The sequence below is a fragment of the Protopterus annectens genome, chromosome 1.part0 (assembly GCF_019279795.1).
Source record: "Protopterus annectens isolate FY-2018-M chromosome 1.part0, PAN1.0, whole genome shotgun sequence".
Lineage (NCBI taxonomy): Eukaryota > Metazoa > Chordata > Ceratodontiformes > Protopteridae > Protopterus > Protopterus annectens.
Genome location: NC_056725.1, coordinates 819944879 through 819959686, shown reverse-complemented (window position 1 = coordinate 819959686; position 14808 = coordinate 819944879). Strand labels below are relative to the sequence as shown.

Here is a 14808-nt window from a genome sequence, read left to right as displayed (position 1 = left end):
TAGTAAGCAAATACACAAGTTGAGCTGACACCACAGCACAGAAGTCCCACAGTAAGAATAAAATAAGTAAAAGCTTTAATCACAACATACAGAATATAAGTAATAAAATGAAATAAAGCAACAGGAGATGAGTGCTTTCGGCATTTGCCTTCTTCAGATCTTAGTTTTTACTTATTTTATTCTTACTGTGGGACCTCCCCGCTGTGATGTCAGCTCAGCTTGTGTGTTTGCTTGTTTTGTTTGTTCAGTTAAATGCGTTCCTGGAGAGTCTGTCCTGTTTAACTTGCATGTGTAGTAACATAAGCTGTATTTTTTGGTTGACTTTGTTTTTGTTTTGAGTGATTGATTTTTGCCTCTTTCACTGTTAAATTTTGGATTTGTTGTCACAGGGCAGGGGGGTGGAGGAGTATTGGGGATTGCAGCATTTGTAAATGCTGAAGTTAATGTTTTGCTGTCTAATTGGGTGAACCCTTTAAAGTTTTCTTTTGGATTCTTGGGTCATACTGGATAATATTAAGCGACATAGTTTGCACAAAACCTGTATAATTGCTGTGAGTTTTTAGTGTCTTTTTTTTAAGTTAAAGCCCTAGTGTTTGTTTTTAATCACATAGCTTGATGAACTTACTTGTAGTATTTTTGTTAGTGAATTTTAAATGTTTTTCTGTCTTGTTTTAGAAGCTCTTTGAATTTATTGAAGAACCAGAGCGGGCTGAAGAATCTAAACAGGATGCATCCACCTCACAGATGTAAGAGAACAGCTACATTTAAATTGCATTCCCACCCCACCCCATCCCCCAAAAGGAAACTGATCCACCTTTATAAGCCATTTTTGTTATATGACTGTAGTGTGAGAGCTGTGAAACATGCACAACAGAGAAAAGAGTGAGTGGATGAACGAAGTGCCATGTCTGCCTACATACTTAGATGAGTCTGTATTAGAAAAACGAAACGATGAAAGAGCGAAAGCTCTTTCGTCGCCGTGTAAAACCTGAAGTCTGAAAACAGCAAAGATGTTCGTGTTACACTGCTGCAGTCATTACACTTGGGTTATCCTGCCGTCAGGTGGTCCCGCATTCGGCCCAGAGTTCCAAAGTCTTGGTCTGGTGTTGGTTGCTGTCGCCTCCTCCCTGACGTCAGTGCGACAGGGGTATATAAGATGCATCTGACGCCATTTTCTTCAGTCTTTCTTGCCGCGCGGTGCCTGAAGCAGAAGCAGTTCGCAAGTGCCGGTCGGCCGACTCTTGAGATTTTCATTCCGAATCCAGAAGCGAAGTCTTCTAAAAGAGCTAAGTACCCCGTAGGAGATACTTTTTCTTGCCTCAGACCGATGTCAGTAAAAGTTAATAACTGTATTTCTTGTGGGAAGCAAATACCTCATAAGGATTTCCACTCCTATTGTATTCCATGCCTAGGCCCTGACCACAACGTCACTGGTTGTTGGTTTTGTGCTAGGTTTAACAAGCGCACTATTAAACGTCGGTTTGATTTTGCCTGACATTATTTTGGCAGAAAATTCAATTACACCATGCCGTCAGAATTTCCGACGACTGCAATGCATAAAAAGCGCAAGGACAAGGACAGGCATCCGAGGCCCAAAACTGACAACGAGGCCTCTTCTAGGCTGGTCACCGGTTCTCCAGTTTTCAGCTAGGCGCCTATGCAGCCCCTGACGACTGCTTCCACAGAACCACAGACCACCGCCTCCCACGTGGAGTTGGCTGAGCCTTCGTACGCACTAAGTTTTCAGCTTTCCGATCCTAACCCTACAGAGGGAACCAAAGTAGCTGAGTAATCCACAGCTACAGAGGGTGTTTTCAGTCCTACCCAGTTAACCATTAAACCCTCTGCTAAGTCTAAGCCCCCAAAGTAACAGACACAACTCTCTCCAGGGCAGACTTCCATGATAAGAAATAAATGCTAAAAATGGCCGAGGACCTAATCACCCTGATCAGGGGGTCCCATCCCCCTCCTGATAAAAGGCCTAGACAGGATGCAGACTATGAATCTTCTGACCAGGTGTCCATTTCCTCAGACTCTTCTTCGGACCTAGGATATTCTTTACCCACTTAAGAGGATTCTGATGCTGAGGAATCAATTCCATCAGCCTCTCCGCCTGAGGATTACTCCTTTGGGGAGACCTTACATACCATGAGGGAACATTGCCATTGGGAAGGCCAGGATTACTCAGAATCCAAGAAAAGGCTCAGAGACTTCCTTTTATTGCCTCAACACAGACCCCTTGCTATCCCGCCAGTTTTAGACATTGTGGATGATGTGTACACTGAATCCAGTTTAAATCCCGACTCCTTACCCCCAGCCCCAGTTAAACCTGATAGATATTACAGAGTCCCTGACTCTCTCAAATTTCTGTACAAAAGCCCTGTTGCTGACCCTGAAACTAATTCTCAGGGACCCAAAAGGATTAAGGCCTCATCAGCAAAAAAACCTAGTCCCCTCTGACAGACTCCAGAGCATTAGACAGATGGGGAAAGGAGGTATATACGTCTGCAACTTTAGCAGTGAGAGCCTTGAATTGCCAGTTTCACATGCTAAAATATCAGCAATTTTTGATGTCTCAGTTGAAACAAAAGATGCTTCCAGATACAGATCCTCCTAACCTAAAAGAAATGCAGGATTTATTGCATGCAGCTGAACAAGTGGGAAAACATACTTTGCAATGTGGGTTTGATTCCTTAGAGGCCTCCTGTAGAGCAGCTGCTCTGTCATTAGAAGGCATGCTTGGTTAAAAGAACATACGTTACCAGATCATGTTAAGGTCAAATTATTGGATGCACCTTTGCAGCGGGATGTGCTGTTGGGAGTTAAGGCAGAGGAGGTATTAAAGAAGATGGAGGATAAGGCAAACTCTATGCAAACGGTGAAAGATTTCTTACAGGTTCAACCTCTTTTTAGCAGAAATTGGCCAACAAAGAAAGAATTGATCCTTTCCAGTCACAGATAGACCTCAAAGGGGCAGATACAGACATCCAAGAGGTAGAGGTCAGACACAAGGCCCTTACAGGCCTCGACAATGGAGTACACCAGGCCAGAAGGAAGGGGAAGACGGGCCTCAACCTTATAAAAAACAGCCTCAATGACTTTCCACTGCAGCTGCCAAACAGCTCTCTCTTGGCAGCCCCCTTAGGAGGAAAACTGGCACTTTTCTGTCACAACTGGCATTGCATCACCAAAGACAGGTGGGTTCTCAACATTGTATTTCAAGGTTACAGGTTCCATTTTCACACCCTGCCAAGGCTAAAAGGAATGCCAAATCTGCCACCAAATCAATGAGCAGAGGCTCAAAAACAAATTACAGCACTCATGGACATGAGAGCTATTCAAGAGGTACCACCACAGGAACAAGGACAAGGATTTTACTCAAGACTCCTTCTAGTTCCCAGAAAGGACAAAGCCTGGAGACCCATTCTGGACCTTTCTTCACTAAAGACTTACCTAGATGTTCCGAAATTCAAGATGTTGACACTGCAGCAGCTTCTTCCCATGCTGGGCAAGAAAGCTTGGCTTGTGACTTTGGACCTCAGAGGCATAACTGCATGTCCCTATCAGACAAAATTGCAGAAGATACCTCAGATTTCTTGCTGGTTCAATGCACTATCAATTCTCTGCACTGCCCTTTGGCTTATCTACTGCGCCCAGGGTCTTCACAAAGTGTCTGGCACCAGTAATTGCATTTTGCTGGCAAAAAGGAATTCATATGTATCCATACCTGGACGACTGCCTGATTCAAGCAGAGAGCAAGGACATTCTAATAAAGCATCTGGCGTACGTAAAAAAGTTAAGTTGCCTGGAGTACGCAGTAAACGAAAAGAAATAAAAACTAGTGCCCTCACAACAGGTAATATTCCTGGGTGCCAGCTTGAAGACAACGGCCCAGATGGCTTCTCACGCCAGACAATCAAGGACAACTGACTGAATATTTTCAATTAATGGCAACAAAGACCCAACTCACTGCAAGAAAAATTCTGCAGGCCTTGGGTTACATGGCATCTTGCATACTACTAATTCTATATGCCAGACTGCATATGAGGAAACTACAGTGGTACCTAAAGAGCGTATGGTCTCAACACTGTCAAAGGTTAGAAACAGTTATGCCACTAATTCTTTGCCTACAACAGGAGTTTCGATGGTGGGCACAAGCTTGTCACCCTAAGGGACAGCCTTTCACTCAACCTACAGCCAGGCAGACACTGACAACAGATGCATCGGATTACGCTTGGGGAGCACACATGGCAGGAAAATTTATCCAGGGCGAGTGACCCACAGAGCAAAGACATCTCCACATCAATCAAAAAGAGATGCTAGCTGTACAAAATGCGGTCATATCTTTCAAGGACCTACTGCATCCAGGACAATTACTACTAAAGACAGACAACACCACAGTTATGTGGTACATAAGCAAGGGGGCACACACTCCTACCCCCTCTGCAGACAAGCCATGACCTTGTGGAACACAGCTCTAAACTACCAAGTTCATCTGCAAGCACAATTCCTGCCAGGAGAGAAAAACACACTGGCAGACTATCTAAGCAGACGATCTAAGCAGAAACATTATGGACCCATACGAATGGGAACTGAACCCACAAAAATTCAGAACGATAACACAAAAATGGAGTAGCCTGGACATAGATCTGTTTGCTTTCCCAAAGAGCGGCCAATTACAGAAATTCTGCACAAGGAGCTACCATCCACAAGCATGGAAAGTGGATGCCCTCTCATTCACCTGGAAAAAAATACAGGTATACGCTTTCCCTCCTTTACCTCTCCTTCCAAAGGTACTCATAAAAGCCAGGCAGGAAGAGCCAAGGATGATCCTGATTGCACCAGACTGGCCACGCCAGCAACTGGTACCCAATCTTAAAGAACTTGGCACAAGAACCACCCTGGATTTTGCCTCAAATCCCACAGTTGCTGACACAGCACAACAATCAGATACTTCACAGCCAGCTAAAGACCTTAAATCTAGCTGCATGGAAAATTCCTTAGTCAAGCAAGCAATGCCTCTCTCCAAAGCTGTTATGGATGTCATTCTGGTGGCCAGAAGGCCTAGCACCAGGAAAGCATACTCGGATAAGTGGAAGAGATTCTGTGCCTGGAACCAGGCGCACAGCCTTGACCCTCTTGTCCCAAACATTCCTCAGATACTTCAATACTTAACTGAGATGCTGGACAAGGGCCTCTCTTTTTCATCCGTCAAGATCCACGCCTCAGCTATCTCTGCTCATTACAACACGGATCCACCAATTTTTTCTAATCCTTTGCCCACACAGTACCTCAGAGGGGCTAAAAACATAAGACCGCCCCGTATAGCACCAACACCAACTTCGGACCTCAACTTTGTTTTGGAAAAATTAACTTTACCTCCTTTTGAGCCAGCTAACACAGCAGAATTAAAATACATCTCTTGGAAAGCTGCTCTGTTACTGGCAATAACATCAGCACGAAGAGTTTCAGAATTACAGGCACTAATGGCAGTGGAACCTTTCCTCATCTTCCACCAGGACAGGGTGTCTTTAAGAACTAACCCTACATTTATGCCAAAGGTGGTATCAAGTGTGGCTCTAAACCAAACTATTCACTTGCCAACGTTTTATCCAAAACCACAGAACAAAGGGGAGAGACTACTACGTTCTTTGGACACTCACAGTTACGCTTCTACTTGGACAAAACCCAAGCTTTCAGAAAATCTGAGCAATTATTGGTAGCATATGCTGCAGGAGCACAGGGAAAAGCCATTTCAAAGCAGACTATTTCAAAATGGATAGGACACTGTATACGTTTCTGCTATACCCACCATGGGAAACCTGTACCCAGCAGCATTAGATCTCACTCCACCAGGGCAACAGCCACTTCAACTGCCTACCTCAGAGGAGTACCTATCAAGGATATTTCGGAAGCAGCAACATGGAGTTCTGTGCATACCTTCACCAAGCATTACCATTTGCCTTTATACTCCAAATCCAGAGCTGGCTTCACCACTGCTGTACTGCAGGGCCTTATAGTCACCCCTAATGCCTTATAGATCCAGCCTCCCTACCTCAGCTTTGGGATTCCACCCAAGTGTAATGACTGCAGCAGTGTAACACTATGAACATAGTACAGTTTTGTACCTACCATAAATGTAGATGTTTGAGTGTAAACACTGCTGCAGTCTAGGCTACCCTCCCTCCTTCCCCTCTTACTTTCTGGTACTTACCTAGGGCATCTACCCTTTATTACCTATGGGGAGTATTTGCTGGTATCTAAAAATGGTTGTTTGCTTTTCTTCTGTATTTTTTATTAGCAATTTGAATTTCCTACCTATTTGGGGTCGCCTGACATCTGGGCCAAGAAAAACTGAAGAAAATGGCGTCTGCTGCATCTTATATACCCGTGTCGCACTGACGTCAGGGAGGAGGCGACGGCAACCGACGCCGGACCAAGACTTTGGAACTCTGGCCGACTGCTGGACCGCCTGATGGCAGGATAACCCAAGTGTAATGACTGCAGCAGTGTTTACACTCAAACATCTACATTTATGGTAGGTACAAAACTGTACTTTACGGAACAGTGATCCCCCCCCTGGGGGGGGGGGGTTAAGACAAAATAAACTGTGTGTTGAGGGGGGGGGTCTTTGCCCCCCACACCCACCCCCTACTTAAATATACCAACTCCGAGATCTCACCACAATGGAGAAAACAGCCAAGTCCTGAGAACGGCCCAGCAATTTTCTTCCCTGGGAAAAATAAATCGTTCCATGACTTCGCTGTTTTCAGACTTCGGGTTTTACGTGTCGACGAAAGAGCGAACAGCTCTTCTAATATAGACCCAGGTCTTTCTGAATGAGTGCATTGTTTGCTATGCTGCTGGCTGTGCACTGAAACTACTGGAAGTCTGCATGGCATGTTTTTGACTGTAATGACTGACTTTGAATATTGCTACTTGTGACCTGAGATTATTGTACTTGTGGAGTGGTCTGTACTGGCACAGGTGGTAACTTCAATGGAATGATATTACAGAAGGCCAGGCTTCTAAGTTGCATCTGGGACATTAATTCTGTCTTGTGTTATGTTTGTAATTTTTATTGGAGTACAAGTCTACATTCCTTACACAAACTGCTTCTAAACCCATTTAATTCACGTTTTCCTGTCACTGGTAAATATTAGAGAAACATTCAACAGTGTTTCTTAATTTATAATTTTGTGTGGGTCTGCAGTAGAACCCAGTTCTTTGGCTTAAAGCCCTGACTGCAACACAAAGAATGTAAATTTGAGTAGCAGTTCAGGCAGTGGAAGAGATCTGCAGGAGAGGGTGGAAGATGCCCAACTTTTTGCTTGCACATCCTTGGTTGGAGGGAGAATGGTGGCCATGATTAGCTATCTGCTACCATGCCTACTAATGCTTTGCTTGCAAGAAGTGATTATAGACTAGGGTAGGTGTGGGCTGCTTAATGATTGCAAGCTAGTACTATTAACTGTCATAGGATAAGTGTGTGAGCAAGTGCAATGGTGGAGGGTGTTGTAAGACATCACCACTGTGATGTGGGTGCTCACATAAGCCAATAAGTGGCAGTGTTAGGACCGTATTATAAATGTTCCCCTAGTTTGTATCTTAAAAGAAACAAAGCCACTGGGGTGTACTGGGTAGCTGATCGTCATAAACCCCTGGTCTTTTAGGAATTGCATACTTGCCTTCATCAAGAGATGAAGGTGTGCATCACTGGCAAGCTGAGTTGAAGGGACCGATGTGCACAGGGACACAACCTTTATGGGCTGCCTGGATGATGGACCCCTGGATAACTTGTCACATATAGTGTCCTAAATATGTTCTTAGCATGGTGGATGCATAGGCTGAGTGATGCAGACTTGATGTTTGGTAAACAGGCAAAAAGCACTGTACATATACGAGCTTGCTGTGACACTCTGATACTCAGTTTCCTGATTCATAGCTTTACTGCCTTGCATTAAAAATGTCATCTAGTGCATCTTATCTTGATGGCTTTTTTGGTGGTTATTGTCTTTGTTGCTCAGAACCAATGAAGATGTTTTTGAGCAGCCATTTAACTGCTACAACCACTGTATACTAGCTTATGTAAAGGATAGTGCTTTCATCTTATTGCAAAATATTTTGTTAGTGACTGCGAGAGTGTGTGTGGGTATGGATGTGTGTAGTTTCTGTTCTCAGGTCAGTACCTGTGTCAAGATTTTGGTCCAGATACATGAAAAATACATCTCCAAGTTTAGGGGTAAACCTCTCTGGTGGAACCCTAGTGTAAGCAAGGTTTATAATATGAGAAAAAAATTGTCTCTTAAGGACACAGTAAAAAAAAAACTCGCACTTTAAAAGTAAACTCAAAAAGTTAAACAAAGAATTTGGAAACAAAATCAGATCTTCCAAGGCTAAGTAAGAACTGTAAATTATTATGTCTGTGAAAGACTATCACAAGTCCTTCTCCAGTTATGTCAGGAACCTTGGGAACAATACCTAGCACTACTCTGAGTTGATGCATTGCAATACTACCAACTTGGCCCCTAAAGATAGAGCTGGTACATTGGCAGACAAATTCTTCCCCTATCACCAGCTAGCCTCCGCATGTTGGACCCCTGCCAAAGATCTTTCCTAAGCACATTCTAAAGGCTGTCTCCAGGGTGGGAAATGTTAGTTCCATTGGCTTAATAATGTGCTGGGGAGCTCCCTTGTCCATACAAAGCACTGTCTCACTGACCTGCTCCACAATCATCTGGTTTTCTGTATGAAGCATGGAGAACAGCCGTCTTTATTTCTCTTCACAAGGTTTGGCACCACCAGTGATCTGGGAAATGATATAACTAGAAACTCACAAGCCATATATGTGGCTGATAGGTGCATGTCTGCTACATAAGGTGTAATTGTTTTGTACTTATTTATCTAAGCATACTTATCAACATATTATAATCCTGATCTTTCTCTGTCATCTTATGTTTACAGTGACACTTCTAAATGTATTGTTTACTTTTTATGTATCCCAGTTTGTTCTTCATACATCCTTGCTGTTCATGTTTTCTACAGATTTTACTTGCTTTGCATTGTTACTTTGTATTGCTTTGTGTGGAGCTTTTCTCTCCCGGCCTTCGCTGAAAATGGACCTGTGTCCAGTCGGAATTTCTCGATAAACAAATGTAAATAAATAAATATATGCAGAACAATGGAGCACATAAATTCATGGATTTCTCCAAGGCCACTGATTTCATAACCATTATCTCCATGCCAACACCCTCCCTCAGGCTGTATCTCCTTTCTCTGGGAAGGCCATGGTCAGTCTTACAGTAGATTTGTGGTTACCTATCAAGTCAACTATGTAAAAAATGGAAAAACAAACAAAACAAATCTTGCAGCCAGAAAAAATTTCAAAAGTATGGCATTTTTACCCATCAGGTCAGCTAGTTTATCTTTAAAGGAAAATAATAAATTGCACTGCTTAACATGCAAGGGAACTTTTATTCCAGAAGGTGCTGTGTTTTAACTATCTGTTGGTGAAGATTTGTGGCCCTGGCTGTAGTATTGGTGGAGATATTGGACTTGTGTGAACAAACAGGAGATCCAGGACAGTCCGGTCTTTAACCGAGAGGTAAGTGAGACCGAAATGTCTCCTCAAAAGTCTGTAAGACACTTAATAAAAAGGATAGAGCTTCTAGCCTCTCTTGGTAGCTGACAGACTTTAGGCCTGTGATTTTCTTTGGTTAAGAACCTTTGATGGGGTCTTTCTAATTCTTTGATATATTTAGTGAGATGCTTCCCAGAGGAGCATTGTACTTGATAACTGGGCTGATAAATACTGAGTATAGGGAAGGGAAGAATTACCTCTTAAGACCTTGACCATGTTCATGTGGCAATTAGCTGGGTTAAACAAAAGAATTTACTGGCTACCATTGTTAGCCTCCTCTCTTTTGATCATGATGTGTATCAACCCAAGTATCTAGTTCTCTAACCCACATTTTCATTTAGTAGTGGTATGTTGTCTTGGCAATATGTTGAAAAGAGAGGTTGTTTATGAAAAATGATGATACACTTTTTAGCATTTAGTTTTAGTCTGTTTTTAGTATACCAAGAGTTTGCTAGGGCAAGTTCATTGTGGAGGGTTTGGGTGTCACAGGGTAGCTTAATCCCCAGTTTGCACACTCCTGTAGACCTTTAGCCAGATGTCTTGGCTGTCTGCTTGGAGATCTGAGGAAAAAATACAAAAAGTAGAGGTCCCAGCGCCAAACCTTGAAGGACATTGCTGATCAATTTCATGCTTTTCTGATGAAGCATCTGCACCTTGCACTGTTTGGGTTCTGTCGTTCAACTAGTTTGCTGTCCATCTTATCACATGTTGTTGTGTCTTTTGGCTTTTCCCGGTTAGGGGTCGCCACAGCGGAACTCCGGTACACTAATGATTGGTAGTTGATTTTTACGTGCCAAGTTACCAGCCCTGCCGCACAACCTTCAATGAAGGTACGCCCATTCACGCATGTCTCCACACAGAAGACGCTCTAGCTGAGAATCGAACCGGACAGCGTCTTACTGTGAGGCGACAACGCTACCGCAGCACCACCACCGCGGGTATCCATCTTATCACATATGGGTCAATTTTTAAAGCATTTAGCTTGTGTATAATGCATGAGAAATGGGTGTCAAAAGCCTTGTCCAGGTCAAGATATGCAATGTGCACTGCATGGCCACCATCTATAGTGTTGGTAACCCTTTTAAAGAAATTTATCAGGCGAAATAGATAGGATCTACCCTTCACATAATTCAGCCATTAGGATCAAGTCTGACAAGATTTTTGATATGACGGTGTAAGAGGTTAATTCTGATATGTTCCATGGCTTACCAGATGAGGCTGGTAGGCTGATAGGTATGTAATTACCCAGGTCGGTTGTGAGGCCACCCTTACAGAAGGAGATCACCACTGCTGTGTGCCACTCGTTAGGGTCAAAAATCAGTAAGTAAATTAAGTTTTAAACAGTTTGAGGAATATGCATACAAGGGGTTGCTTAATGCTATTAATTAAGCAACCAGGTATGTTAAGTTCCATGGCGGAAGTATTTTTTGTTTTGGCTAGTACATTGATCATTAAATAGAGATATTGATAGCCTAAAGTCTCTTGAACCAAGTTGGCTCATGAAAGGTTAGTCCTGCCTGCTTATCCTGGCAGATTTTTTTAGAGGCCTTGAAAGTGGGTAGGTAAATACACGTGGTATACCTAGATTTTGCCAAGGCTTCCATTCCACATGTGGGTGTCATTGATAAGCTAATCAAACTAAATGTGTATTCTTAGTGTATCAAATGAATGGCAAGCTGACTCACAGACAGAACATAGCAAATTAAGATTGGGGGTATAGTCTTTTCCTAACAGTTCATTACCAGAGATACCCCTGGGCTTGGTATCTGGGGCTGCTTGGTTTTGATATACATTTCTGTGATGTTAGACATGATGTCTTGGGCCTTTGTTTTAACCAGGTTTTTCTGATTGCAAACTTGGAGCCATCAGCTCTTCTACAAGTACTAACAAAGTATAAAGCAAATGGTGCCATGACCCTGAGTTTGCTAAATGGCAAAAAGTCTAGTATGGTATCCTTTGGAAAACAGGATCACCTATGCTTCTACCACATTACCAGCACCCCCTAAAGCAGACATATTTATCAGAGACCTGGGCACACATGTTGGTATATCCTTGCATCTAGCCCAGCTGACTAGCATGGGTATAGCTTCCAGGTCTTGGGATGTTATACCTTTCTTCTCCTTCATTATGCTGACAATTATAAACCTATTCTCTTTGGCTTGTTCTCTAGCCATGTGATCCATCTTGAAATACCACAACATTACTTCATTGAGAAAGTCAAGGGCCCAAGTTCAGTTACCTTTGCAGAGCACCATAAAGCCGTATCTGATTACTCTGTCATATACCAATTCCTTAGGGGTGGCCTTTGTCTAGCCTACAGATTCTTAAACGACTCTCTCCTGAGTGACAACCTTTATGTTCACAAGATTGTCAACACAATAAACACTCATTCAAAAGATTTCAGCTTTCACTGAAATATAAATAGATCTTGCTGGAATGATAGATACTGCATTTAAAGAACTCCTAACAGACTATTCTTGCATGTTAAAGAAAATGGCTCCCTCATAGTCTCCAAATGCAACCTGGATGGGTAACCATAAATATGCCCCTTGTCTCAACTCACAGTCCCTTATGGAAAGGGGTAACAAGGTAAGAATGGCTGAAGCTAGACTACAAATGATTTACCTGATCAGCAGCATGCAATCCTAAGTGGAGCTGCTATAATTATGCCACTTCATTTCTCAAATTGGCAGGTCTATGCTATTAAAGTGCATCTGTGATGCTGTAAATGTGTAATGCGCAGTGATGGTCACTCTGTTAGTACATAAGTGATATTGCCTGTCTGAGGACTGTAGTGATGGCAGTGAACTCAACATAAGCTCAAGCTCCTCCCTACTCATAATACCCTGCTGCTACTGAGTACATCAGATATCATTGCCACCATTCACTGTCCTCTCCTAACAGCTTGAGCACTCTGAGTTTTTTCAGTGATTAGTGAGACAACTAAGTGATTTCCTTCAAATCATTTTGATAGTATAGTATTCTTGTATTGATAGGCTTCCTTAACACTTTTTCTACTCTTGTATTTCCTTTTCTGCCTCACCATCTAACCTCCTGTCCATACTCCCTACCCTGTTCTGACTTGAACCTTTGGCCTTAATCAATTTCAGTCGCTCTTTACCCTCTGTTTTCAGCCATATTGATGACTTAATTTGGTGATAGTTTATTGGCGTTTAAAAAAATTATTGCAACTTGACATGGAGAAGAAGAGAGAACCAGGTTTTAAAAAATATAGGTGTCGTGGACACAAGGTACCTCTCCACAAGACCCACGCAAGTTATGTTTAGTGGGTTTAAGAGCCTGGCATCTTTCCAGGGTTTCCATTGTTTACATGAATTTTAGTTTGTGTACTCTAGTGGAACTAAAGAGCAAGTTCTTAGCTAAGGGCATTCTCCTGACTGCAGCAACGGGAGATGCAGGCCCAAGAAAAGAGGAAGGAGAAAGGGAAGGCAGAGGATCAGCCTGTATTAGAGAAGCTCACCCCACCTATGGATCCTAGAGTATCTACCCCATCCCCCAAGAAGAGAGATGCCCAGTGTAATTAATACAATCAAGCCTTCCTTTCCTCATTTATAGGACTTCTTTAGCACTGTTAGAGTAAATGCTAAAGATAGTATACATTTAGCTTCTTGTCTTGATAAGGAACCTTCCAGACTGCCTTCATTAAGACAGCTATTGGTAGCTTCAGTGTGCTGTCACAGATTCCTCAGGAGCCTTACACAACTTGACTGGAAGCACATGATATTGGCCTTTGCCAAGGCCCAACTTCTGTACAGTGTTATTTGGGCCCTGACCATTCAGACAGCGGGCCAAGAAGTTATCCCTATCTTCCATGTTACCATTCTTTCTCTATGCCAAGTTTTGGGCATCAGTAACAATGGAATGAGTACTCACTGTTATGCAGGGTACCTTGGTGCGGATCTCACTTCTCCCACACAGACTGCTTTGTGCACAGTTGGCATGGACACTGAACCCTTCATTGACTGGTACAGGTCCTTGGCAGTGTGCATTGGGTCTTTGACACTGATAGGGCCAGCTCCAATGGTTTCTATGCTTGGTGTCTATTTAACTTTTGACTCCTCAGGACCTTCGCCGCTGGCTTTGGCTCTGGAGGCTTCAGCATCGACAGCGCCTGTTAGTTTTGGCACAGGCCTTGAGTTTTGCCGTCTCTGAATGTCTGGCCCTGGGCATTTTGGCGGATTCCTTAATGCAGAATAGGACAACCCCTAGCTCCTTCATCCCTCGTTTCAGCTGTGCTGATACTTTCCCAAGGTGCCACAGATGTTAGACACATGAGCCGACCATTGTCTAGACTCCCTCAGGACCAAATGATTACTAACCCCATTCTGGTGAGATCCAGAGATCACTCTTCTTGAGGAAGCTCAGACAAAGACTTCCATGTCAGTCCTCCCGAGGAAGGAAAAGTATAAGAGGAAGCATGTAGACTCTCCTTGGAGTCTTCTACTCTGGATACAGATCTAGACAAAACTGAGGTTTCCCCTAAATCTCCTTTGAAGGTCGTATTCTTCAATGAATTACTGGAGATGACAATGAGGTAATGTTGATCATGGCCAGTGGCCCCCACCTCCGCTGTGGAACAGATTTACAGGAGGCCTGTAATTCTTGTCCCCCAGCAACATGGGTAGTACCTCCTCCAGACAAACTTATTAGATATGGTCTATAATAAATTATGGAAGGAGCCAGATGTAGTTGATGGCATTCCAAGAACGCCCACTAGGGTTCTGCAGACCCTCAAATACAGGCCACACTGGAGCCAAGGGGCTCCTTCACTCTATAGTGGTAACTGCACCCATCAGAAAGAATGTCCAAGAAGATGCCCAAACTATCCATCCCCCTAATAAAGATTCCAGGATGAATAAGGTTAGAGGAATGGGTATGTGCATGTTCTCTGTCAGAGCATTGAACTGTACTGGAGTGTATGGTTCGGTTTTCAGAGAGAAGTCGCTCAAAAAGCATTAGAAAATCTGAAACAGCTGCCATTTGGGGAAGTCTACTCTGCTGGAGACCCTTGTGGCTACTGTGTGTACAGTTTCCTCACTGACCTTGCATCTCATATGTAACATGTTGGCTGGAGCAGTTAGGACAGTAGGAACTGGCTTGACTATGAAAAGGCAGGCCTTGGATGCACCTTATGGATTTTCCATTCC

At 43.3% G+C, this 14808-nt stretch overlaps 1 protein-coding gene across 1 annotated transcript in view; it reads left to right on the top strand.

Annotated features, from left to right (window-relative positions):
* Positions 1 to 14808, top strand: part of SCAF8 (SR-related CTD associated factor 8) — a 1875331-nt gene that overhangs the window by 885140 nt on the left and 975383 nt on the right. Inside the window, exon 9 of the mRNA XM_044063383.1 lies at positions 676 to 746. Coding sequence (XP_043919318.1) covers positions 676 to 746 — 71 coding nt within the window. The remainder of the gene's footprint in view (positions 1 to 675; positions 747 to 14808) is intronic.